This window comes from Engystomops pustulosus, chromosome 3 (assembly GCF_040894005.1).
Source record: "Engystomops pustulosus chromosome 3, aEngPut4.maternal, whole genome shotgun sequence".
NCBI classification, from domain to species: Eukaryota; Metazoa; Chordata; class Amphibia; order Anura; family Leptodactylidae; genus Engystomops; species Engystomops pustulosus.
Window position 1 is genome coordinate 143,449,740 of NC_092413.1, and position 27,458 is coordinate 143,477,197.

The 27,458-nt window shown below is 37.9% G+C and overlaps 1 protein-coding gene across 2 annotated transcripts; it reads left to right on the top strand.

Moving 5' to 3' along the window:
* Positions 1-1,702: 1,702 nt before the first annotated feature.
* On the top strand, positions 1,703-27,296 carry CHRD (chordin). Of its 2 annotated transcripts, XM_072142366.1 has the most exons (24): positions 1,703-1,850; positions 8,240-8,346; positions 16,081-16,184; positions 16,891-17,023; positions 17,175-17,315; positions 18,255-18,372; positions 18,834-18,930; positions 19,017-19,158; positions 19,666-19,803; positions 20,090-20,166; positions 20,319-20,466; positions 20,753-20,859; positions 20,978-21,094; positions 21,251-21,407; positions 22,085-22,326; positions 22,845-22,958; positions 23,064-23,270; positions 24,374-24,467; positions 25,045-25,095; positions 25,196-25,293; positions 25,378-25,480; positions 25,727-25,881; positions 26,022-26,115; positions 26,297-27,296. In XM_072142366.1, the coding sequence occupies exons 1-24, from the start codon at positions 1,759-1,761 to the stop codon at positions 26,341-26,343; spliced, it is 2,883 nt and encodes a 960-aa protein (XP_071998467.1). In that variant the 5' UTR covers positions 1,703-1,758; the 3' UTR covers positions 26,344-27,296. The 2 variants fall into 2 exon arrangements, with proteins under 2 accessions (XP_071998467.1, XP_071998468.1); XM_072142367.1 differs by lacking the exons at positions 1,703-1,850; positions 8,240-8,346 and adding an exon at positions 14,458-15,014.
* Positions 27,297-27,458: the final 162 nt, after the last annotated feature.

The following is a 27,458-nucleotide window of genomic DNA, read 5'->3' on the forward strand; positions in this document are numbered from 1 at the left end:
AGCATTTTAATATTCGACTCAGACAGCAAATATGCTAGAATCGGCCCTGGCTATCGGTTGCCATCACTTACTCGTGTCTTCCAAAGAGCCGAGTCTCGTTTTGAATCCCCATGTATTGCCACACTGTAGTATGGCATTATTTTGTTGGACCCATCAGACAACCTAGGGTTAAAGTCACATAAACAGTGAATATCATAAACACATTGGGGGTCATTTACTAAAGGCCCGATTCGCGTTTTCCCGACGTGTTACGCGAATATTTCCGATTTGCGCCGATTGTACCTGAATTGCCCCTGGATTGTGGCGCACGCGATCGGATTGTGGCGCATCGGCGCCGGCATGCGCGCGACGGAAATCGGGGGGCGTGGCCGAACGAAAACCCGACGTATTCGGAAAAACCGCCGCATTTAAAAACCGAAAAAGTGTCGCTTGGGGACCGCTTACCTTCACTTGGTCCGAGGTGGTGAATTCCGGCGCGATGAGATGACTTTCAGCGCAGCAGCGCCACCTGGTGGACGGCGGAAGAACTACATTCATAAATCCCGGCCGGACCCGAATGCAGAGCAGAGAACGCGCCGCTGGATCGCGACTGGACCGGGTAAGTAAATGTGCCCCATTAGGTAACACCGCGTCCGAAAATGTTTTTGTCCGAAAAAGTTTTTGTATAGTTGGTTTTAATTTTAGTAAATGTATGAAAACATTATAAAACCTATACAAATTTGTTATCCACGTGATCACACCGACCCAAAGAATAAGCTAAACATGTCATTTGAGTCACACAGTGAAAGCCGTAAAATCCAAGCCCACAAGAAATGTTGCAAATGTGTTTTTTCACCAATCTCACTGCATTTGGAATTTTTTCCTGCCTCCCAGTACACCAATTAAATACCGTCACTATGAAGCTCTTTACATGTAAAAGTAAAAAAAGTTATAGATTTTTGATGGTGGGGAATGAAAAGGGCCAGCTCGTTAAGGGGTTAAAACACATCACCTAACTATCTTGTATAACTTGATGCAATCTAGATACCAGGATTTTCACGTATATACACTAAAAATATTATAAAATCATTAAAATACAATCCAGCACAATACAATGCAAAACCAGGCTGGGATAATAGTGGCCGGTATATAAACATTCTTTGGGCCCCGGCTCACAGGACATAATACTCATATACTCGGCACATATACTCATATACTCATATTGGACCACAGTACAGGCAGTCCCCAGGTTACGTACAAAATAGGGTCCATAGGTTTGTTCTTAAGTTGAATTTGTATGTAAGTCGAAACAGTATATTTTAAAATTGTAGATCTAGACAAAATTTTTTTTTGTCCCAGTGACAATTGGAGTTTCAAATTTTTTTGCTGTAACGGGACCAAGGATTATCAATAAAACTTCATTACAGACACCTTACAGCTGATCATTGCAGTCTGGGACTATAGTAAAGCATCCAGAGAGCTTCACCAGAGGTCACAGGGGACAGAGGAGTCCGTCTGTAACTAGGGGTCGTCTGTAAGTCGGGTTGCGCATCCACTGCCTGTTGTCTCTGTTTTGTTTCTGCTTTGCTTCCACTTTTTGTCTGTGTCTACAAAAAAAATTAAGGTTTATCATTGGAAAAAAAATAGAAGTTTAAATTTTTTTTTCACAGATAAGATCAGTGGAAAACAACTGAAATATGAAAACACCTATTGAAAACAATGGGGCAAATTCACTTACCCGGTACTGTCGCGATCCCCAATTCAGACGGTCCGACGAAGATGAAGTCCTGCACGATTCACGTCCCAGTTCCTGCATCTGTCGCTTTCCCCGCTGTCGTCCGCCGGAGTTCACCTTCTTTTTCCCAGTGCTTGTAAGTGCACGTCTTGCGATACAAATTGCTACGTTAAATCCCGCGCGTAGTCCGAATCCGTCAGATCATCCGACGGCCCGCCACCGATTTGTGTTGCGTGAAAGCCGGCGCCGATGAGACAAAATCCGATCACGTGTGCCAAAAACCCTTTCTTAATGCAGTGCAACTGGGAAATCGCCGGGTATTCCGATGATAGTGCAATCCACGGATTGCGGATTAGTAAATGATCCCCAATATCTAAGCAAGGCATCCATGAAAGTCACTAAATCATGGACATGTAAAACACCAGTAAGAAAGGGCCTTTGAGTGTTACCAGATCTATGCAAGTATTTGATATGTTAGCTAGTACATAATAAATGTAGTCAGTTTTTGCCTGTGTTTACTGCAAGTTACATGGGTAATTCCAGAAAAGTATTAATGTCATTACACTCATTGGCCTACAAGTGTTTGCACCAGTTTTCTGTCTGACGTGGAATAAGAAACTACTTGCACACGTATTTATAAAGTGTCTGCGCCAGTTTTGTGTGGCGCCTGCACTGTGTCCGACAAGACAGAAAAAATGTGCACCTAAAGGGATGTGTTAGTGCTTCGTCGGAGTCTGTAGCACATTTATTGCCAAAATTCTGCATCATGAACAACGTGCACAAAAAAAATGGTGCACACTTCCAGAGCAGTGCAGGGGACACCAGATGAATTTGGTGCACTTCACACACTTCACTATTTTTGATAAATGCGGACCATTGGCTCCAATATATCATGCTCTGTGTGACAGTTTTCTGGTGTACAAGGCATGGAAAAAATTCCTTTTTTTACACTGTTTTGTGAAAAAACAGTCTAATTAGATCTGTTGCACTCCTGGGCTTGCATGCCATAGTTATCAGCTGTACTACAAATTGTTTAGTGTCATCCTAGCCTATAACACTTGCCATGTGAAGGGCAAAAACTAGTGTTCTGGAAATCTGCTCTTCACTATTAATTAGGACGGTCATCATAATTGCATCCAATTAGTTCAGCGTGAAGTGGATAACGAGCAGAACAAGCAGCAATGTACATCTTGTCACTCTGAAGGAGGATGAGCCAATTCACACACCCACCCCCTGTCCATTGGGCAACACACCTGGGCGAATATGACCTCTGTTGTCATACACACAACACTTTTATTTTACATTTGCAAATAGCCAATAAACATTCATTCAGTAGTTAAACAAATGTGCTCTTATGTGGCCTTCAGACTTACTGTTCTTCTTTCCCATCTGCTCTGGTGCTGTTACACACAACAGTTGGACTATGAGGAGCTACTTAATAGGTGAAATGTAAAAATAATAAATGCTGCTATTTATATATTTTTTTTAAGTTAATGGTATTTTCACTTAGAGTTCTCATAGAGATGAACAGATAAACAGAACAAAAAGTGGACTCCATGCATACTGGGAAGACATATTTGTCTAAACATCATAATGTTTTGGTACATTTGTTAGATTACTTTGACTGTATTGAAAATGTTAAAAGCTATAGAATTTATATTTTTACATGTATCAGCCCCCTCAAGTAGGGTATGAAATCTCCTTTCTAGATTTCACTCTTTTATGTGAAGTTTACCGATAAAAAAAAATCTCCTCCAAAGTCAATTGCCCAGATTTACCAAAACTAGTGCAATCTGTACTATGTGCAGTTTTCCTGTGGATTGTGTGAAGTGCGTCAGATTAATCAAACTGGTGCACGTTCTTCATAAATTTGGTGCACTGTGCCCTGCTCTGGAAGTGTGCACCATTTTTATGGTGCACTTTGTTCAAGCTGCAGAATTGTGCGCACATTAATAATCAATGTGGCGCAGACTCCGCTTATGCACTAATACGACCCTTCAGGTGCACATATTTCAGTCTTGTCGGACACAGTGCATCTTCAACACAAAACTGGCACAGACACTTCATAAATACATGTGCAAGCAGTTTGCACGTTCTTTCTTGTGCAAAGTCAGACAGAAAACTGTAGCAAACACTTAATAGATGTGGGCCCATGTACAGAGAAGATTAATTTTTGTCTAAGATGAGTCAAGTTTAGAGGCTGCAGGGGGGTGTAACTTCAGATGTCCCTATCTTCTGCTTGAAATGTCATCTTTCATATCACATCAGGCTTGTGGTTCTGTTTGCTCAACACCTTAAAGGGGTATTCCCGTTTGGGCATTCACATTCAGTTTCATTAATCTTCCATATATAAACATTTCTTCAATTAGATGTTATTAAAAAAAAATGTTCATGTGTGAAGATAATTTCTCATAAATGTCATGTCATGTTGTCCCTTAGAAACAAGATAGCTTCCTCGGATATGACCACCTCTGCTGGAGTGAGTGCACAAAGAAACAAAAAGTTTTTCTATATGAAATGTCTGGGAGTTAATGCAGATGCCACAGCCGTCCTGTGGTAATGATCGCTGAATCCTGGTGGTCCGCCAGGACTCAATACTGCATGTCTGGCCACCGCTGCCAAAATGTGACGTGGTCATATCCGAGGAAGATATCTCGTTTCTAAGGGACAACATGGCTACATTTATAGGAAATTATCTTCACACAGGAACATTTTTTTTATTAACATTTAATTGAAGAAATGTTTACATATGGCAAATGAATTTAATTAAATGTAAATCCTCTGATGGGACTACCCCTTTAACACTCTGCACCGTACATGTATGACGCAGAGGTGCAAGAGGTGCATGAAGAGGGCTCACAGTCTGAGCCCTCTTCATACAGAGGTGGGGTTGACCGTTCTGCTCCATTAATCTCTATGAAACTGATGGAAATTACCGAACACCAAGCTCACCGATCTCCGTCAGCTCCATAGAGAATAATGGAGTATAGCGGTCATGCGTGGCCGTCTGCTCCATTACTCTGACAGACCGATGAAGGGTCCAACGGAGGTACGTGGGACCCCATCGGACCTCTACTTTTCGTGATCTGAGGGGGTCTCATCACTGAGACACACGTGCGGCACCGTACCATTCCGTGCCCGGAAAAAGATAGAACATGTCCTATCTTTTCCTGGAATACGGCTCCGCGTGCCATATATCTCTATGGAGAGGGGCGAGCAGCGCTCACCCTCTTCTCCTCTACCGTGCGACGAAGTGTGCCAACCGTGCTACATTACAGCAGGCACACATTAGTGTGAATTCACCTTAAAGTTATGTGGAAATTGACAGGGGATTATTCCTCACCCCTACCCTTTCCATAGAAAGTCGTCTCGTTCACTTGTGTGCTGCTGCTTTATAGGAAGCCTACTGGATTTGCAAGAAATTTCAATTTCCAGCTTTCTCTGGCAATACTGTAGGGTTTTAAGTAAATCTATCATTTGATTTCATGCATTATGACCCAAACATACCTTGAGAATGCTGTAGCTACACTGATGCAGAAGCATATCTTGGTCAATCCCCGAGCTAAGTAGTTTTGATGAAAAAACAATTATAACATTCAGGATCTTGGATTCAGCCTGCCACATTACACAGAGTTTCCTGTACTGTCCAGACAGGACTATTCAACCTGAGCTGGATCTCTCATTCACAGCAGCTGGGTGATGGTGCAATGATTGATTACTTCTGACTGTCAGGCACAACACAGTGATTACATCATTCTCTCGTGCAGTGCATACTTAATGTGAGAGGAGAAGCGCTGAGCCCCATCACAGAAACGACAGAGCTTCATTATCATAATTTTATAATTGTTTTTACAGCAAACCCACTCAGCTCAGGGATTAAACAAGATATGTTTCTACATCGGTGTACCTACAGGTTTGTTTGGTTTGGTTCACAATGTATAAAATCAAATGGTAAATTTCCTTTAAATGAAATAGTGTAATATGTATGGCTACCCTAACCACTGCAATGGGAAGAATTTACAATATTTGCATACAAAACCAACATCAAGTAAATTATTATTCGCCTTGTGTGGTAGAAACAGAACATGCATAAAGATACAAGAACATAAGAAAGTCAATGCATTAATAAATAATTAAATAAAAGTTTTCTCCTTGTATTTACACCATACAATACAAATCCATTGATAACAATAAATAAGCAAAATAAATGCAGGAAGTTGTTCAGGTGAATGATGTCACCTTGTTTTTATTCCTTGGATTTACAAGCATATAGTCAATTATATTAACCTAGGGATGACTGTAAAAGTTCTACATATGGGTACAATCTCCAGGAACAGAAGTCATATAAAATTGATTGTAGAAATAAATTAAATTAAATCAAAAATTAAATTAAATTAAAATAAAAAATCATTTGGAACTTGGTAGTTAAGTTGTTAACCATACATGTATGCTGTTCACTGCTGAGTGAATATGTAATCTGTAAATAACAAATAAAACAGCTACAATGGCTACCATATTTGAGATTTTTTTAACTCTTTCATACACCTCAATTGTCATAAAAAGTGTAGCAGTCTTGATATGGCCAGTCCAGCTTGAATAAATTGTACAAGGCTGAATTTTACAAGTCACTGAGGAGTTTTCTAAGGATATAACATCATTCTGGCAAATGCACTGCATTAAATATTTACAATAGATGCTGCCTTTCCATTCACATTGTACACAGTAGATGTCAGGGTGCCACCACTTCTGATTAACCCCTTAAGGACAAGGCCCTTTTTCGTTTTTGCATATTTATTTTTCACTCCCCACCTTCAGAAATCTATATAAAACTATCTGAATACTTTTCTTTAGTCCCAGGCTGTAATGATTAGCAGTGAAAGGTCTGTAATGACATTTTATTTATAAACATCCTTCCCATGACAACACACAATTGGGAAAATCCAATTGTCACAAGGACAAAAAAGAATTTGTTTGGAGTTACAATTATAAAATATACAAGGTCCAACTCGCATACAAATTCAACTTAAGAACAAACCTAGGAAACCTATTTTGGGGGTTTAGGTACCAGTCCTGATAATATTGCTGACATATTTCTGCAGTCTTTAGAAAATGTATTATACAACTTTTTGGACTTATCTCCATAATTTTGGATGAGTACAGTATTTTTCGAACTATAAGGCGCACTGGAGTATAAGGCGCACCATCAATAAATGCCTGCTAAAATGTCTAGGTTCATATATAAGGCGCACTGGACTATAAGGCGCACTTTTGATTTCTGAGAAAATCAAAGGATTTTTTGTGCGCCTTATAGTCCGAAAAATACGGTAATGGATATGTTGCAGAAATAAAATATGCAGCAGATAAAAAGGTGAAGGTTTATCCTTCAACATGTGGGTGGGATTTGAGTACATTCCAACCACTAGGATGTGAGTGTGAGCTAGTCTCTGGTGATTTCACTTTGGAAAACACTCATGCTGTAATTATACCATGTGTGCCCCTGGCCTGAGAGGATTTTCCAACTCATACACATTGCTTCTTAACCCTACTGGACTTAAATGTCCAAGTACTTTCCTAGATTTTTTCACACTGACCTTCCAAAAATGTACTCTTGCTCTTTAACTCTTAGATGCCATATTTGCTGTGACCATGTATATAAGAGTTAACCATTTTCCCCAATCTCCTATGCAGCTTTCAGCTTGGACAAGGTGAGACCTCATTAAAATATGAAAATACCTGAATGGCCAATACAGGGATCTTTCAAATATCTAGGCTTGTGACTTAGATAAAAGACCTAAATAGACCTAGGCTTGTGACCAGGACAATGTGGAAACCTCTAGGTCTACAGGAGAGGTTCTACCATCGCCATAGACAGGGATTCTTTACTGTAAGAGCAGTGAGACGGTGGAACTTTCTGTCGCAGGAGGTTGATATGGCGGATACTTTGTACTTGTTGTAGAGAGGCCTGGATGCCTTTCCTTAGAACAAAAATATCATGTGTTATGGGAGCAAAACATTTAACGTTTAATTGTATAGGTTGGACTTGATGGACTTGTATCTTTTTCCAACCTTATCTACCATTATACTATGATTGTATGAGTTAGGAGGGCGCTAGGTAGGAGTGGGTTTACCGCAATATGGTAGATCGGGGTTTAATTCTGAATTCTTTTTATGTCCTGAATGGTTTCTGGCTCTCCAAGTAGGACATAATTGGCAGTGCAGCATGGAGTAACTATTAAGTGCACAATAGTGCCAATGTATTAAGACAGCCAAGTTTCACACCATTCTTAAACATCGGTCCATCAAGCATGCGACATGCCAGAATTGAGGTTTCGACCTTCACTCTGGATGAGATTTTAGCTTTAAACTGCATAAATTATTGTGTATTTGCCAAGCTAGTAGGCACAAAGGGGCAAAAAACATTTTCACGACTTGTATACCAGAAAATTGGCGCCCAAGGCCTGATGCATAAGGGGCAATATGTTACAGTTTAGAAAACCTTAATTCATCTATCCTTTTTCCCCCCAGGTCCACTGGTAATACCGTCTGCAGCTCATATGCTTCCGTCGTTAAGCGGTACATCATCCAGGGCAGGTTACCAATAAAGGAATCATTTGCCTTGTCAAATCAAATTGGTAAGAGTCCAACTACTGGTTTCTCCATTGATTAGTTATTTGGGACCCCTCTCCATTGTTAACCAGGCACAGAGCTGTAAATTCTGTGAATGGAAAGGGTAAAGATGCAGTAATCAGATAACTACCAATCTGATGTTGATTATCTATCCTAAGATAGGCCATCAATATAAAAGTACCCGAAAGTCCCTTTAATCATTTGGTTAAAAATTTAAGAATTTAATGCAGTGCTTGTCAGCTGTGTGAACTATAAGCCAAATTTTTCTTACACAACCCAAGTCTCGGCCCACTGACCAATCAAGCAAGTAAGATCAGGAGATGTAGTATTCTATCTTATTACATTAAAAAGTGGCTTATAATCCCATATTTTAGTCCCAATACCCCTGAGCATGCATTGGTGGGAAAAACATGTTGGATGGGTTACTTCTCAGCACTTAGTTTTTAATTCATCAACATCTGTGTGTGCTTGTGCTAATATGGTGTACTGCATAAACCATGAGAGTAAATAAGCAACTACTAGCCATTTAGAAGATAGCCAGAGTGACTGATAAAAGGGACACTACCACTAGGTTATCCACAGCTTACTCAGATAGGGGGCAATACAATATACCCCCCAGGGGGAAATACCAGAGATAGCAACGACCTACTATAAGGTGTATTGATAGTTGATCAAGCTCGGGCCTGAATACAGGTTATTAGGCTCCACCGGTTCCTATTGCAGCTAATTGTTATTAGACACACTCGGTGCCACAAGTTTTGAACTCAGCTTCCTGATTATTAATACTTTTGTAAGTAACACTGTGTATACAGTTTGCACATAACAGGCGGTACGTTAACTGGGAATAATTATTATTTTGTACTTGCAGAAATCTGTCTGATACTGATCCTCTATACTAAGAAAGGATATTTATTTAAGTGCATGTAGTTTTTAGCATGTCCCCTATGTACAATCATAGGCCCTGTTGATTATAAGACTTATTTCTTATTACACAACCCAAGTCTCAGCTCATTGACAAAACTAGCAAGTAGGATCGTAAGATGTATTATTCTTTCTTGTAACATTTAAAAGAAGTTTATAAACCCTATTTTAGGATCTGAAGTATAAAACCTAAACATTCAAATCCTCATGTAGTACTATTAAACCATATTTTGATTTCCACATAATTTATGATCATTTCAAACTGTCTCAAATACCAAATAGACACTGTCCCAAAGTAGTCCATGTAGACTCTCAGACTTTGGACTGTAAGCTGCATCATTGGGTTAACAATTTAGGAATTCAATCCAGTACTTAATATTTTTTAGCTTGTTCCCTGTGTACAATTGCCAACTCAACCCAAGACTTAACCCACTGGTAAGTAGCATTGCAGTATATTTTATTCTTTCCTGCATACTACAGAATTCCGAATTTTTGTATTAAACTGATACACACAGGCATATATCAATATAGACTATGATTATAAAATAAATCATAATCACAGGATGAATATCAGTGTAATGGCATTTTACTGCCTCACCACAATAAGGTTTATACGTGTATGAGTTGTATAGACTTAAAAGGGTTAGGTCTAATAAACCCTTAGCGTAGACTGAAATGAATCTGAGAGAGAAACATTAGCACTTAGATCAGGCTATTGACCATCCGAAGGCTCTAACTCTTCATTGTCATTGAAGTTAAATTGGCTACTAAGCACAACATTTACATTGAAATTCATTTTTAACTGTGTGTCTGAATAGTGTGCAAGTGTAAACGTGTATATAACATATATAGGAAATTGCATTGTTCACTTGTGTATATATAATTATGTGGGATTATACATCTCAGTTGGGGCCATACTGATTGAGGCTCTAATGGGATCGAAGTTCAGGTGTGTTGTGAGATCACTTCCTGATGAATAGGCAAAGATATTCTGTTAGCAAAGCCTAACACTAGTAAACAATACAAAATAGTGTATAGTAATTCAGACCAATCCAACCAAGTGAGTGAAGGCAATACACACAGGCATATATCAATATAGGCATGGATTTCAAGCGTCAATTAATAATAATAATAATCTATGACTCAATATCATCGTATTATGACCATGCAGTGGATGCATTGGACACTTCTTATAACTAGATTGAACCCCTGGAGAACGCAGCCAATGTTTGGTTTTAATATTCACATACCAAAAGCCTTAACAGAGCTGTATTAGGGATTGTTTTCTTTGGGACAAATAAGATACATACATTATACACAAAAGATGCACCCCTTCTTATAGTAAGGAAGAACACTCATATTGCTTAGGGTTTGTGATATGAACATGGCAGATAGTATAGATACTCAACTCCTCAGGCGGCATATCTAAAGTTGGGGGTGCTTTTTATGTATGGTATAAGATACCAATGACCCTAATTGACTACATATACCATAAACACAATGCAGGATCTGGTAAAGCCAATTTTCTGAATGATCCATTCCCTTTAGCAGAGAATGACCATAAATGTCATAAATGAGTATACATCTCAACATTTCAGAAATGAGGACTTGGTACCCCTTTCTTTGGCCCAGTGAGTGTTCTTGGCTAGTTAGTCAAGGAGCATGTAAAGCATACACCCTTGTTCGATTTATTGACAGATCTATAGTTAATAGGATTTATACTTTAGATTACTGTAATAAAATTCAGTCTATATAGTGCATTTTGTTTCCAATCCGCCTAAGTAAATTCATATATTTGGTATATATAGCAGTAATATTTTACAGTGTATAGCCTGAACGAATATTGTAAATGATGCGTGAACAAAGCTTTAGCTGAATATAGGGTAAAAAACTTATCAATCTGATGGATATTGTGCACAGCTAACAAATGTGGTTTAGACTGATGTAGTAATACATATTCCAAAATATTACAGTTTATGTTGGCAAGATTCCCAATATTACAACACATAGGGGTCCAATGCAACAGGATCATTATGAGTCAGAACCAATAAAAGATGATCACAGCAGCTCTGCCTGTCTCTTTATGTAGAATTTTGAGCCAAAAATAACATGTTTAATATTGACCTAAGGAGTTCTCACTGCTGCAATTTTACAATTAGGGCAGGATTTGTTGGGAATGGCCTGTTTCATAGACAGGACAGTACACCTCAAAATTTAGGAAACTTAAGGGAAAGATTCAGATTATTTTTTGTGAATACAGATATAGCATAGGCATGGGTTCAAAGCTTTCGGAAAGGATGAGTCTGTGTCCCTCAGTGGAATGACACTACAAAGAGCTGGGTCTCAGTGTGACCATTGCTATGTTAATGTGTGATAATGGACTTATTGTGTGGAGGTGTGCATCATTGACAGTGTGATTAGTGCTATTTCAGATGAGTGAATGATGGGGTGTGTATTGCTCAATGTGTTCCACAATGTATTCAGATGTATGTGAAAGTGCGTGTAACGGTGCTAAGTAACAGCAATTTGTGATAGAACTTGTGTTATTGTGTGATAATCAGAGTGATAATCAGCAATCAATCAGCAATCCACAATGACTGCTTAAGGTATTATTTGGTTATTGGAGATCTAAGTGTTTGATTGGTAAATTTTGATGATAGCATAATTATAATAATAAATAAATATAAAGTAACAATAAAATAACAATAGCTGCATAGCAACATCAATAAGGGGGGCATTTTAACTCAGACATAGGGAGTAGTTAGTGATGAAATTGCCATTCAAAATTTAACTTGGCTTAGCTAATTTCACTTTATAATGGATTGTGCATTAGTTATGTTAACAAATAATTTAGTTATGTTAACAGTATCATTAATTTTCTTAGATTACTTCTGATATCGCAGTATACTTTAACCATGATATCACATCTAGTGTTATTGCTATTATAATATGTTCTGTGACATCGCTGTGTGTATTATCCCTGTATTGTGACATCACTGTGTATATTATCCCTGTACTGTGACATCAATGTGTGTACTTGTAATGTGACATCACAGTGTATCCATGTATTGTGACATCACTGTGTGTATTATCCCTGTAATGAGACATCACTGTGTGTAGTATCCCTGTATTGTGACATCACTGTATGTGATTAGTCTTGTATTGTGACATCACTGTGTGTATTATTCCTGCACTGTGACATTACTGTGTATCTCTATACTGTGGCATTACGTTGTGTACCCCTATACTCTGGCATTAAGTTGTGTATTATCTCTGTACTGTGACATTATTTGTTTGTTTTATCCATTTATTGTGACATCCCTGTGTTTGTTACCCCTGTAATGTGATATTTTTCGTTATCCTTGTACTTTGACATCTCTATGTAGTATCCCTGTAGAATGGCATTACTGTGTGTATTAGCCATGTCCTGAGACATCAGCGTGGATCATCAAGGCCTTTTGAAAAGCAAAATTTGTTGTGTTGTGATGTGGCCCTCATTCTACATTATGCTATCGAAACCTTATGATTACTAGCTAGGTCCTACTATGACATATCCCTCATCTGCAAACCAGTTTGCTCTTATTCTACAGTTCATCTATGAATTCAAATACAATAATATGCCTTTCTTTCAACAGAAATTATTTTTATGCTCTTCACTCTGATATTATGAACATCCATAGAAAAATTCTTGGGAAAGTCAAGAAATGTATAATTGTATAATTATGGAAATCATTAAAAATAAAATAACAGAAAACCTTTTACTCCATTGTTAGTTCATTAGAGTATTGTCTAATAAACCTAATATCACAAAGTATCTATATAAATGTGTATGTATATATTCCTTACAAGATTAGAAACTGCAGCCAAAGTAATAGTTCCCAAAGCGATTGTGATTCCATTGTAACTAGAGGAATTTGAAGATCTCTGTTTCTGTGGATTTACAATTTAGATTCTGTAATTGGAAACATACAGATACATCTCTTAAGTACATGATGGAGTTTAGGTTGTATAGAATGTTTTTGTGTAGATTATGTTTTGTAACATACATGTTAATATTATACATTTTTAATAATAAGCTTACAAAGTAATGTTAGAATCATATTCCTCATTTTAGTATATAGACAGATATAGATATACAAAAATCCTACCTACAGAGGGTTACCATATCTGTCTTATTGATCCATGAGTAAGTCGGCATATGGATCACAGATTTCACTGAAAATCCATGGTGGAATCCTGACAGTGTGTATGCTGCCATAGACATATATTTTATGTAGCACATACAAAAGTGATTTACATGAAAATGGTTACTTCTCTACCTGGAAGTGACTACAGCACATGTACTCTTCTCTAAGTCATGTAACTTCCAGACAAGTCTGCCACCATAATTGCACTAATCCTTTATCCAAACACTTCCATATGTTTGTCACTATATAAAAGTCATGTTCTCATGCTACCATATAATTTATCACCCTATCTGTAGGTAATGTGGTTTCTTAATGTTTTACTGCCGCTACTTATATGAGATAATGTTTACATTATGCTTATACGAATTATTACTAGGAAACAATAAAAAATAAGAACGCAGATGAGAAATACAGAAACCAGTTCAGAAGATGCGGCCATGGACAGGGGGCAGTTAAAAAAGTTATTTAGTTCAATCCTGCCAGTTTTATGGCTCTAGACATTGAAGAATGTATTTAGAAAAATAAAGAGTCAAAAGTATATCAAAATAGTAAAAGTGTATGGGAAAAATTTGGTAGTTACTTTTAATTTATTATTATTGGAGGCTCGATTTTTTACGTTTACTCAATATCCGATTTATGGAGATTTAACTAATGGAAGCCATAGAACTTGAATTTATAAGGGTAGAATAAAATGAGCTCTGACGTTTTATGTCATAAATAATAATGTAGAAACACTTCTTATGGGCAAATAGTGATACTTATGTCACGTAGCAATGCAGAATATGTTGGGGCTATATACACATTATTAAAAAGATGTATGTCTCCATTATTATATTGTGCCCTTGTCATTTTCCCTGCTGCACGTGTAAGTCTGTATAGTTTGATGACTATTTTCACATACATGTGAACTCCCCAGTCTATTTATTTCCTCTCTCTGTCTCTAAGTATCCCTCTTTTCCCTCTGTGCTCATCCTCTTCCCTCTCTCCTGGGTGGGTCCAGGCTGAGTCAGGATGCTGTGTCTGAGTGTGTCAGCTTGGGGGGGAGCCCAGAGTCCCCGCTGGGCTATTCAGTGTTGTTAACAGACACTTTCCTCAGGCTGAGACCCTGCTGAGCGACTCATCAACTCTGAGAGTGAGTGCAATATACAGTACTTCAACAAGATTGCAAAGGGGGCCGGGGCTGGCGGGGGGCTTTGTTTGCTAGCTGTGTCCTCCCCTATAAATCCAGCTCTTGACCCTCTCAGCTATTAGAAGATACTTCAGCAACTGGACTGAACTGTGCCCTCTGGATAGTGACCTGGCACAGAAAGAGTGATAAGGGCACAGGCATAGCTGGATCACAGATTACAAAGAGAAGACGTGTCCCATACATTGCTGACTGGGTACAGGGTGCTGGACACTGGAGGGGCACCTCCACTGATTGTAGTGGGGGAAAATGGAGATATTTTACGCACGCCTCCTGCCACTACTCATTTTCTGGATACTGGCTGCTGATGCTTCACGGCGTAAAGTTTTTTTGCCTATTAAACCCGAGCAGGATCCTCTACCATTCAAGTCAGACATTGGTGAGTAGCAATACAAGCTCCTATCATGCTAAGTATATAGTGTCTACATGGCAAAGCAGGTGATTTTGGTTCCTTTTTGATTCAGATTTATTGTACAGGAAAAAAGCTATCCACTGAGTTTAGCAGAGCTACATTTTTTATGTGCAAAATTCTTTCTAATGTCGTGCTGCTCTAGATATGGTTTTACATCGCACTGCAGGAAAACCTAATAAGTTATGTTACCTCACACACAATGCACATGGGGAACATTCAGCTCAGCTCTATCTATAGTACGGTAGTTTTGCTATTATCATTATGATTGTTGGGGAATGATTATTATTCCTATTCTATACTGCTGTGGATCGAGGGAAATTTTCTGTTACAGTAATAGTATGAAAAGAGCACTGCTTATTAGTTGCTATGAGGGAATGTTTATGTAACTAAGCCCCATTACACAGAGCTTTCCAGTTGCCAGAGCTTCATTCAGTCATGTCCCAGTCGGATATTTGGGGTTCTGCACCTTGTGATACATTTTTCCCTTAAATTTCACACAATCTTTTGTAACATAACTACAGACAAAGAATTATACTCGATATCTGTCACAAACTGCAACAACTCTGCACTTTCTCGTTTAGCAGCAATTTTAGCTGTATATATTGTGGAACTACAAGTCTCATCTTACTGTTCCAACTTAGGGAGACTTATAGGATACATATAGAGAAACTATTAACCCCCTGTTTTAAAAAAGAATCTATGTTGATGTTAATTTTGGTGAATTTTTGTAGGGTTTTGCAGGGGATAGCATACATTGTTTGTGGGTTGCAGTAGGAGCAGAATTGTGTTTTGTTTTATTTGGTTACGGACCCTCAGAGGCAGAGCCTGGTTCCGGCATGTTCTTTCACATATCTGCAAACTCTGCCAGGAATAAGTGTGCGCAGAGCAGCCAATATTAATATATTCCAGAAGAGGGAAGAGGAAAGCTACTTATTCTCTGGAATTGCATTGTGTGCAACTATCCTATTGTGATCAAGCCAGCGATTGAAATGATTAATCACTGTGAAACATATTTAATTCTTTATTTCCTTAGGCTGTAGTCTTGGTGAAAGATTATACTCCCCCGAAGATACATGGCACCCAGACCTGGGAAAACCATTTGGAATTGCCTACTGTGTAGTATGTCGTTGCGAAGTGGTAAGGAATGGTTTACTGGGAAGATTTCCTACAAGCTGCATGTCAAATAAAAAAAAAATCATAGTAGCATGAGGTGGAATATAAAAATCTAAGGGTTTATTTGTTTAGAGGAGATCCTTAGCATGAATGGCCAAAGGTAGTTATAGGTAAAGACATAAGTAGCCACTCCGAAAGTTGTAACTAACATCCATTAGCTGGAATGATGCAGTAATGTGTTGTGAAAGTCGTTTTAAGTTGTATTTTGGAAGGCTCAGTTTGCTGCAATTAGTGAGTAGTAATAGGAAGATGTAGTTGGCCATTATTCTGTGGCAGAATTTGGTGTCAATTTGCATCTAGTTTTTAGGCATTTTTGTTAGTGGTGCGTAGTGGTCTCGGTGAAAAGGAAGGGGCCCCAATTTAACGGGACGTGGTCTAAATTGTGACAAAAAATTAGACTAGTTAGACTACATTGTCTTAAACCTAACCAGGCTAAACATCTAGCATCAGGCACTGAAGAAGTGGAGCAGTAAATGACTTTGAGACACTTTTGATAAATCCGCCCCTTTATCTCCCAAAGGTATTCTGGAAGACATTTAGTAATGCTTTAGGGCAAAAGACAACTCTACAACACTATTCTTTCAGGTCTCAGTTTGTGTCAAAAGCATATACATTGGTACTCCTGTAAACCTTTGTCCAATTAATGTTCATTTTTATTTTTAAATTGAAGAATCGAAACCAGAAGGAAAAATCCAAACATTCTGGAAAGATCAGCTGCAATAGTATTAAGCCCCACTGCCCTACACCCACCTGTGCTCATCCCATTGAAATTCCTGGGCAGTGCTGTCGTGTTTGTCCTAAAAGTAAGTCAATTTTTGGCATTCTCTCCTCGTACTTTTTTCTTCCCACTCTATCTTTTGAGTTTATGTCCCACATTCTTGTTTTTTTTCTCCAAAACTATGTACTAGTCTCTTCCTAAACCAGTGTTAACCTTATTTTCCTGTTTTTATGCAGCTCTTCCTCCCCTGCCTTCTCTGAAAAAATCTGAATTTATTTTCGATGAATTTGAGTATTTCCAAGAGAAAGATGATGATCTTTATAATGATCGCTCCTACCTAAGCTCTGATGATGTCAGTGTGGAAGACAGCCGCACAGGTAATTGCTGGATAGATATATAAGCGATTTCAGTTCAGTTTGATAGGAAACGTATAGCTATCAATGTGCTCTTGAATACTTGAATACATATTTAATACAGCTTTAGCTTATTAAGAAATGCAGTGTGGCCTAGGGAGAACAGCCAAATGTGCACAATGGTTTGTGAATAGAGATCAGATCTCCAATATTAACTCTATCAGTACTTTTTAAGAAAACAATTTCCAGCTTTTTTAGGATTTCATTTTATGTATGAGTTTTTACATTACAGGAAATCTACCTCCAAAATCAAGCATGATAGACTCATAGATACAAGCACCGTGACTATGGTTGTCTTCTTTTATTTCTTTTCCATGGCCTACTTTCTTTTAAAATCCCCTGTTATAATTATGCTAGTGAGTCTGAAGGCCTCTTGTGGGTGTTTCCAGAGCCCCTCAGTGATGTATCTTCACAGGCTGTTACAATGATCTCCCCTTCCCCTGCACTTTCTGCTGCTGCTAGTTTACACAGGCAGAGGGAGGAAGGAGAGAGCAGGGAGAGGGTGGGACATGTTCTACTTATTGTAACAGCATGTGAATCTGCAGCACTAAGGGGCTCTAGTAACACCCCCAGAGTCCTTCTTGCTCATTAGCATAATTGTAATAGTTGATTTCAGAAGGAAGGAGGCCACGGATAACAAACATAAGAAGATTACTATAGTCAGGATGCCTGGATATATGAGTATGCATCCCTAGTTTATCATGATGGGTTTCAGTGGTAGATTTTCTTCATTGTGTATACATTTTATATACAATTAATATATTTTTGACAGCTTCAGCATGCACCTCTGTAATGCTTCTTAGATTTTTCCAGTTATCTAGTAACACAATACCAACCTATTTATTCAGTTGTTCTAAGCTATTAGCAGTTGTGTTGAATTCATGCCTGTGTTTATTTTGACAGAGTATGTGGCATTTTTGACTGCCTCCAGTCGTGTGTGGCCTCCGGTTAACAGTGGTCTTGCTAAGGCTAAATTTAATTTACAGCGTGCCAATTTACTCTTCTCCATCACCTATAAAGGGTATGTGCTAGTATATCCATCCTGTATATATTTGTATTTTTATGGTTTCCATTATTTGGATGTTACTTGTCATGTTTATTGGCCAAATCTCAATAGTAAGGAAATTCTCCACCTTTAGTTATTCAAAAATAATACTTAGGTGACTGTAAGAGAAAAACCTGAGTTTTGTTATACTGTACCTGCATAATATGAGACTGATTGCTAGGTGCATGCTACTTGACAACCTTATGAAGAGGGTTCTGGTCGTTTGGGAGTGCATCCTTACCACCTGGCCGTCAGCTAGAATTTAAGATACTTTTACATTTCTATGACTTGTGTTGCTAACAAGCACTGACTGAAGATATAGCCTACTGATCGGTGCTTGTTTAGCAAGCAAGGAAATATGTCTTGCAAAAACCAATGATTTTTAGCTGACTAAAATTGAGGAAACTCATTGTTATTTTTATTAAACTTTTGTTTAGGATGGATAGTCTTTCCCGTGTTCGTTTCTCTGATTCTGATGGTAATGTGCTGTTTGAGCATCCTGTACATAGAGTAGGATACCCAAAAAGTGATACAGTAAGTATTAAGCTTTTTATTTTTGTTTCATTTCATTTTTTTCTCTACCCTGCATCACTTTGAGTAATAATATTGTTTTTAACTAGATCTGCGGTATATGGAGGTCAATTTCTCGATCTTCCCTACATCTTCTGCGTTTGGGACAGATGCATGTTTCTTTAGTGACAGCGACTCTTTCTGATTCTGAAATTTCTGGCAAGATTATTCGTCATAAGGCTTTGTTTACAGGTAATTTGCCATTATGCAGTCTCATATGATAAAATAAATTACAGGTTATAAAATATTGACCCAATAGTCCAGTTTGGAAATGGATCTCTACAAAGTTCTTTTTGCTTTCTCCAAAGATCTTTTTATACGATCTCTACAAAGATCTGTTTATACCCAGGCCTGTGAGCAGGACAAGGGGGCATCCTCTACGCCTAGTAGTGAGGTGCTTCTACCATCAACCTAGACAAAGGTTCTTTACTGTACGAGCAGTGAGATTATGGAACTCTCTGCCGCAGGAGGTTGTTATGGCAGACTCTATGTACATGTTCAAGAGAGGCCTGGATGACTTTCTGGAGAGCAAAAATATCACGGGTTATGGGGAAAAAACATTTATTCAATTCTTAAAGGTTGGACTTGATGGACTTGTGTCTTTTTCCAACCTTATATACTATGATACTAAAATGTTTTTGGATAAAGACAAAAGGAGAAAGTATATTTATGTTAATTAAACTTACTTATTTCTAACAGAGTCTTTTAGCGCCCTCTTAACACCAGACTCCCCAGTGGAAGCAAATGAAAGAGGTCTTGCTATGCTGACACTTAGTGATGTGGATGATAATTTGCACTTTATTCTTATGCTCAGAGGAATACAAGGAGGAGAACGAGGTGAGAACTTCTATGTATTATGCATTAGACATGTAAAGAGGAGTTAAAGGCAGATGCCAGCAATGTACTTGGGTTTAAATATTCTTCTTGATTTAACCAGGAGCTTCTAAAATAATAAGCTGTACTGTCAATCCTATACATAACAATGAACTAAATTATGAAGCATTTTGATATTTTACATGGAACTCAAAATAAGTACTGTGATGGACTGTGTGCAGGGTGCGGGCCTTTGAGGGAGAAAATGTGTATTGTTCTGAAGCTTCATGATTTTTCTTTTCCATTTCAGAGAGGATTCCTATAACTGTGCAAATCATTCATCAGAATCATGTCATACGAGAGCTCTATGCTAATATTACTTCACAAGTAAGACACATGCAATGTCTATTTAGAAAATGCATATAATATATGTATAAAAGTCACATATATGTAGTATATAATATAAATAAGACCACTATATATTGTTGATCACATAAATATTATAATTGATTTAATGTTTTCATCAATGACCACTCTAGGAGCCAGACTTTGCAGAGATTTTACCAGATCTCTCCAGCCGTGAAATGCAGTGGCTTGCCCAGGGTCATTTAAAGATTGCTGTACAGACAGAGAGAAGACATGGACACCGAATATCAGGCCCTATCACTGTCAGAAAGTCATGTGACAGTAAGTAAAGTAGCCTCAAATGATAATTTCTTGTTTTTATCGTAAAAGTGAAACATTAGGTTTCACAGACTTGGAGATATTTTTCAATCTTTTCAAATGAAACAACCACAATTTTTCATGCATAACAATCACAATTCTGAAGGTGATATCCTTCACCCTTTGGTACAGGAACTAATTTGATTAGTGCAGGATTCACTTTCAGAAGACCATCTAATTTCTGGACTTGTTTTATACTGATGATGTTATAAATATTATCTTATTGTACACGCATGATCTTCTCTCACAGCGCTGCAGAGCGTATTATCAGGAGGGGATGCATTGAATCCTACAAAGACAGGATCGGTAGGCTCAGCAACCATTACATTGCATGAAAATGGGACACTAGAATATCAGGTAAGCTGTATAGATATGTCAATGAGGAGTTATTTAACTGTACTTAAATTTATGTTCTAATCTTAAAAAATAAGTGTTTCAAACAGTATTATCCATTTTTTACATTGTCAATGTACAGCTTCAAGTTGCTGGCATCATGAGTGTGGTGACAGCAGTGACCTTGGAGACTAAACCTCGAAGAAAGATTAAAAGAAACATTCTACACGACCTGACAAGGGACTTCCATGAAGGAAAGGTAAAATGAATGATCATATGACAATTATTATTATTGTTTTAATATTATTATAAATTTGTAATGTGTTTAATTATCACAAAACACATACGTTTAGGATAATTAAAGGAAACATTAATTCAGAACAACTATGCATACGTTTCTTTTCTTTACAAACAGGCTTGGGGATACTGGACAGAAGCCAATGCCAGGGATCTGCATATGCTGCTTCAAAGTGAGCTATTCCTTAATATAGCCACAAAGGATTTCCCAGAGGGTGAACTAAGGGGGCAGATTACACCATTGATGTACAGCGGATTGTGGGCAAGACATGAAGGTGAGTTTAATATTTGTCAGTTTTTCCCTTCCTTGTTCATTTTATCTCAAGATGGGCAAACCAACTAGTGCACCAATTTTCTTTTTTATATTCTATTTAACACAAAGATTGCCATTCCCAAAGAAAGAAGTCAAAGAAAGAAGAAACCAGTGCACTAGTAGTTATGACGAAACCCCTGGTGCACTGATAGAAATAGATTATTATTTTAAGTGACAGATCATTGAAAAAATTGAAAGGTTATGTGCTATACACAATCTGGTTACAGCTGGGATGAAACATCCAACTTATTAAATTTTCGCAGATTGCACCACCTGTCTGTGATATGAGTCAGCCTATTGTTGATTATAAGCTCTTACAAGCATGACTCAACCTATTGTTTTAATTGTTAATAAGTTTGTTACTCTTTAAAGTTTGCTACAATTAAAATATATTTAATTTTATTTATTTGTAGTGTACCATGTTGGTACATTAGTAAAGGTAACCTGTCAGAGGCTTTTAGGACACTATACCACTCATAATTCGTGATGGACCAATGGTTTAGCATCTCGAATAACCCTATCCTCACTCTATGGAAAATAAAATTTAAAAATCCTTTCCTTATCTTCTCAGATAATGAGAGTGATAATATATTTTAATATTGTTTGTTGATAATATATTGCATGTTTTTGTTACTGCAGAGCTACCAATACCTTTGGCTGGTCAATTTGTGTCACCACCTCTAAAGACAGGATCAGCAGGCCATGCATGGGTATCTCTGGATGAGCACTGCCACCTGCATTATCAGATTGTAGTGACTGGCCTGGGGCGTGCAGAGGATGCAGCACTAAATGCACACCTACATGGATTTGCTGAACTGGGTGAGGTCAGCGAGAGCTCCCACGGTCACAAGAGACTACTCAAAGGCTTCTATGGTTCAGAGGTGAGATTAAAGGGGTTAATTTCAGCTATGACAATTGTTAATTATTTGTCAAATTTTACAAATGCAAACAAAGTCATAGAGGAACATTTATTATACACCAACACTTATGATATATCCGGAGGGGAGGCTGCGCCAATCATGAAAGTTTGCAGGCTGTAGATAGTACTCAGGCATGGTGCAGAAATGCCCTACTCCGGCCCTCTCCACCGCCAGCCATACCCCTCCACGTCCTTACATGCCCACTTGATGTGGAGGTGGCATGGAGGGGATAATAATCGCTATTAGTGGCATTTCTCAAGTAATTGTGATTATTTCAGGACTTGTACGCCAAAAAAACTGGAATATAAGTTCTAATAAATGTTCCCTATAGTTTCTAGAAACTCTCTACTTTAAAATAATTCATTATAACATATGGATTAAAAGGAATGGCAAGAACAAATGTTGTGAACTAGAATCTTTTATGTGTTATAGCTAACAACAAAAAAATATAAACAAATTCCAACATTTCCCCTTTCTAGGCACAGGGTAGTGTTAAAGACCTTGATCTACAGCTATTTAGACACCTGAATGACGGAACAGCTTTTATTCAAGTCAGCACAAAACTAAACCCACGTGGAGAAATTCGGGGTCGGGTGAGTAGCACATATATATATACAGCTCTGCAGTAACTAACATTAGAGAAGTAGACTTCATAAGCATTTGAGTTTATTTAAATACGTTCCCTCTTTTAACAACAGGTGCATATTCCAAACAGTTGTGAATCAGGAGGTGTAACACAGACTCCAGAGGACATTGAGCATGAGTTATCTGAGAAGGAGAATATTCGTGACCCTGAAGAATTACGTAAAGACCCACGATCTTGCTACTTTGAAGGAAAATTAAGGGCACATGGAAGTCGTTGGGCCCCTGACTATGATAGGAAGTGCTCTGTGTGCAGCTGTCAGGTGAGGATATCTAAGAATTGTATACAGGCAGTCCCCGGGTTACGTACAAGATAGGGTCTGGAGGTTTGTTCTTAAGTTGAATTTGTATGCAAGTCGAAACTGTATATTTTATTATTGTAGATCCAGACTAAAAAAAATTTTGGCCCCAGTGACAATTGGAGTTAAAACATTTTTTGCTGTAATGGGACCAAGGATTATCAATAAAGCTGCATTACAGACACCTTACAGCTGATCATTACAGTCTGGGACTATAGTAAAGCATTCAGAGAGCTTCACCAGAGGTCAGAGGGGTCTGTCTGCAACTATGGGTTGTCTGTAAGTCGAGTGTTCTTAAGTAGGGGACCGTCTTTATTATATAAGCAAGTCTGCTATGTTGTGAATGTAAACACAAGTCTTGTATTTTAATACATTTGTGGTATACATCTATAATTTACTGTTATGATTTATAGTTCAATGTATTCAAAAGTCATATTCAGTGAACTAGACAGTATCCTGAGGGAACCCTGTCAAATGTTTGCAAAACAAGTATTCTGTATGCTTGATGGATGGGCCAAACATGCTAGTAGGAATTTGAGTGCGAACATCTGGTTGTGAAGTCCATGTGATTATATATTTTAGCCACCTTATTTCACCACGCCAGATTACAGTTACGGTTATGGTTATTACAGTTATGGTATAGCCATAAGGTATCTATGTTCCTTGTCTAAATATGTAGATGAAATCTGCAACTTTTTTGAAAGGTAACTTGGTGTCTTTTTATTGCATGCTGTTATTAGAAATGAGCTGTGTGATCTACAACATCTTTGTTATTCATTTTTCTACATGCCCAATCACTTAGGTCAGCAGAGCCATCTGGCTTACATTAAACTTGCTGTACTGTAATTAAATAATATTTGCCCTGTCTTAATATAAATATATAATATTATATAGGACCAGTCCCAAAAGAAGAGAGAATATGTGTATACTTGTCCATTCCTGTAGATGCTAAATTAGAAACTTAGATCATATGTAATGCAATGTGTAAGCTTAACTTTTATTATACATTATTCTAACTTCCTATGACATGTCACAACCTTATTAAATGTATTTTTGTACTTTTTCAGAAACGCACAGTTATTTGTGACCCCATTGTTTGTCAACCAGCAAACTGCACTCAGCCAATTCAGCTGCCTGATCAGTGCTGTCCAGTGTGTGAAGGTAAGTGATCGCATTAATAAAAGACATTAGGTGAAAAGCAGTATATTCACAATAAACAATTTTGTTAAACGTTTACGTCACCTGAGCACCACCAGGCTCTGGGGGCTGATAATATATTCACGCCCCCCTTCTCCTAAATACAGCCGGGTCCCCCTTCTGCTCACACAGACTGCTGGTAACGTCAGCCGGCAGTATGAAAATCTTGCGGAGGCTGACCTTGCATGCAGCCAGCATGCAGCAATGGCTGACATGACCGGCAGTCTGTGTGAGCGGAAATTGGGACCCGGCTGTATTTAGAAGAATGGGAGCATGAATATATTATCAGCCCCCAGAGCCTGGTGGTGCTCAGGTGACGTAAACCTAAGCACCTCTGGTACAACAGCATATTTGATCAAACTCTTTTTTTAGGGAAATCGCCCTGTCGTTATAGGAGCCTACCATTAGTATTTATGATGGTAGATGTCTTTAAATAAATATCCATATTCTTAGCCCATTTTTTAAATCAAATTATCTTTTTCTTTCTGTTTTACATCACAGTGTATTTGGTTTTACAACATATCTTCTTTATATTTTACAGAGAAAAAAGAAAACAAAGAAGTGAAGAAAGCAGGAAGACCTCAAAATGAAGGTGGGACTTTTCTGCAATTACTTTTCCCCTCTTTTTTCGCATATTTAATAAATTAAATTGCCTCACCTGCTCATCCCACATTTAATTTATTACCTTTCAGGTTGCTATTTTAATGGTGTGTGGAGGGCAGCTGGCACACGTTGGCATCCTGTTGTTGAACCTTTTGGCCTAGTATTATGTGCAACATGTTCTTGCAAGGTATGATTTTATATCTTATCACTCTATCACATTGTCACCAGTCTCTTTCACGCATCCACTAACTATTTCTGTTCTTTATAACAGAGCTCCTCACAAGACTTGCACTGTGTACGAGAAACTTGTCCACGTCTGACTTGTGCCAATCCTATCCGTGCCAATCCAATGGACTGCTGCAAGAAATGTCCAGGTTAGAATAAAATGAAAAACAGATCTTTATTGTAATCACTGTTTGTGGGGGGAAGAGAGAAAATTACAACAAGGAATACAGGTAGTATAGTCGGGATTACATACTATGATACCTACTGTAAGCCCTTCTAACAGCTACAGAACAAGTTCTGATAATTTTTCATCAAAGATTCTTACTTTATGAAGGCGATCGGTAATGTATACCTATTCTGAATATGTGGGACTAATGTACTGTTTTCTCACATAGTTGAAGAGAAAAACCCCTTGGATTTGGCTGACAGAATGCAATCTGATGAGCCGCGACAGTGCAAAGTTATGGGTCAACTCTATTCAAATAATGAAAAGTGGCATCCCACAGTGCCTACATATGGAGTGGTGAAGTGTGTCACCTGCGTTTGTGTGGTAAGTGGGCTAAATGACAGAAACTTTATAACATAAAAGAAAAAGTGAAGGCAGGGGAAAGGATATCCCTGATATGATAAAAATGTGTGCATGCAGTCAAGTAGCAATGTACAGGATTCAATCTTGTATTATCTTTATAGGATGGGGTTCCACAATGTGAAAAACAGAAGCTGAACTGCACCGATGCTGAATGTAGTGAAAATCCAGACAGCATTTGCTGCAATGACTGCCAAGGTTAGTCTTTTTTACTTAAGGAATTGCTGTTCTTTCACTAGCGCAATCTTTAATGAGATTTATTAGTTACTTGAAGGGCACATTGTTGTTTTTGCCAATAGCAATATTATTTAATGAAGGTTTGGGTTGCCATTCTTAACAAATTGCATTCATCAAATGGTTTAATATGTTTCTTCTACAGTTGACAGTGTGAATGAAGAAGTGCCTGTGAGTACATGGAGCTTCTAGATCCTGTAAATAAGAAGATTACCATTTTGAGTTCGATGAGGAAATCTCTAGCTGGACTTCGATGCTCATGGATAGAAGAACAATGTAAAGTAGTGATGTGTAATGCCATATCTACCCAACCTTTACAGAACTCTGAGATTGTAACAAATTTGCCATGACAATTGAAGAAGTAGCCTACCTTTGGTAAACCTCAAGACAATTTCCAGACTGTGAAGTCAGTGGTTACTGTGTGTCATGGTATCTCCATGGAATCTAGGACACAACTTGATTCAACTTTTGGTATTTTGTGCCAAGACTACTACATGGCTGAGGTGATATCTGACAGTGGCAATGTTCTTCAGATAAAAAAAACTCTGTGAAAGCGTCTCAAGACAACTACAGATTTTGTGGAAACTTTCAAGACTATTTCTGATGCCAAAGACTTTGACAATTCCATTTCCAGACAACTGCGGGACTGTAATATTATAACTATAACTATGGCTTTTCTGGGCGATTTTGTGCTATAATAACTGCAGAACTAGAGGACTTTATAACCCCCAGTATTGTGTTATGCTTATCATTGTGAAGACACGGGATGCATAAGATGCCTTCCAAGAACAAGATAGGTTAATTCCTAAACTTAGCCGGGAAGTAGCACACACTTTTTTTGAGACACTGCATATGTGCAATGCTCAACATGCCTAGTTTCAGAGACATTAACAATTGTGCAGACCTGGATGAGAATATGTGTGATACTAATGTGGATGCAGGATAAAAAATATGTACATATGTACATACATAGTGTGGGTATATATGGTGAATGTATGATCATACACATGTATCTATTCTATTTACCCACGTCTTTTGAGGAATATGTATTATTTATAAGTGCTTCTGGTGGATGCAACCACCGTGCAATTTAATTATTAATGTTCAATGTATTTATTAAACTGAAATAAACAGCGGGAATTGTTTCATCCATAATTCAGCGTCTTTTTAAGTTTATTAAATGCTACAAGGAGCATCAGAATAGTTTTATACAGATTTTCCAGGTTTACCATAATATCCAGCTTTGTTGAAACTTTTATCTATATATAGAGATTGTAAATTTTCCCTATAGTGATATAAAAAAACAC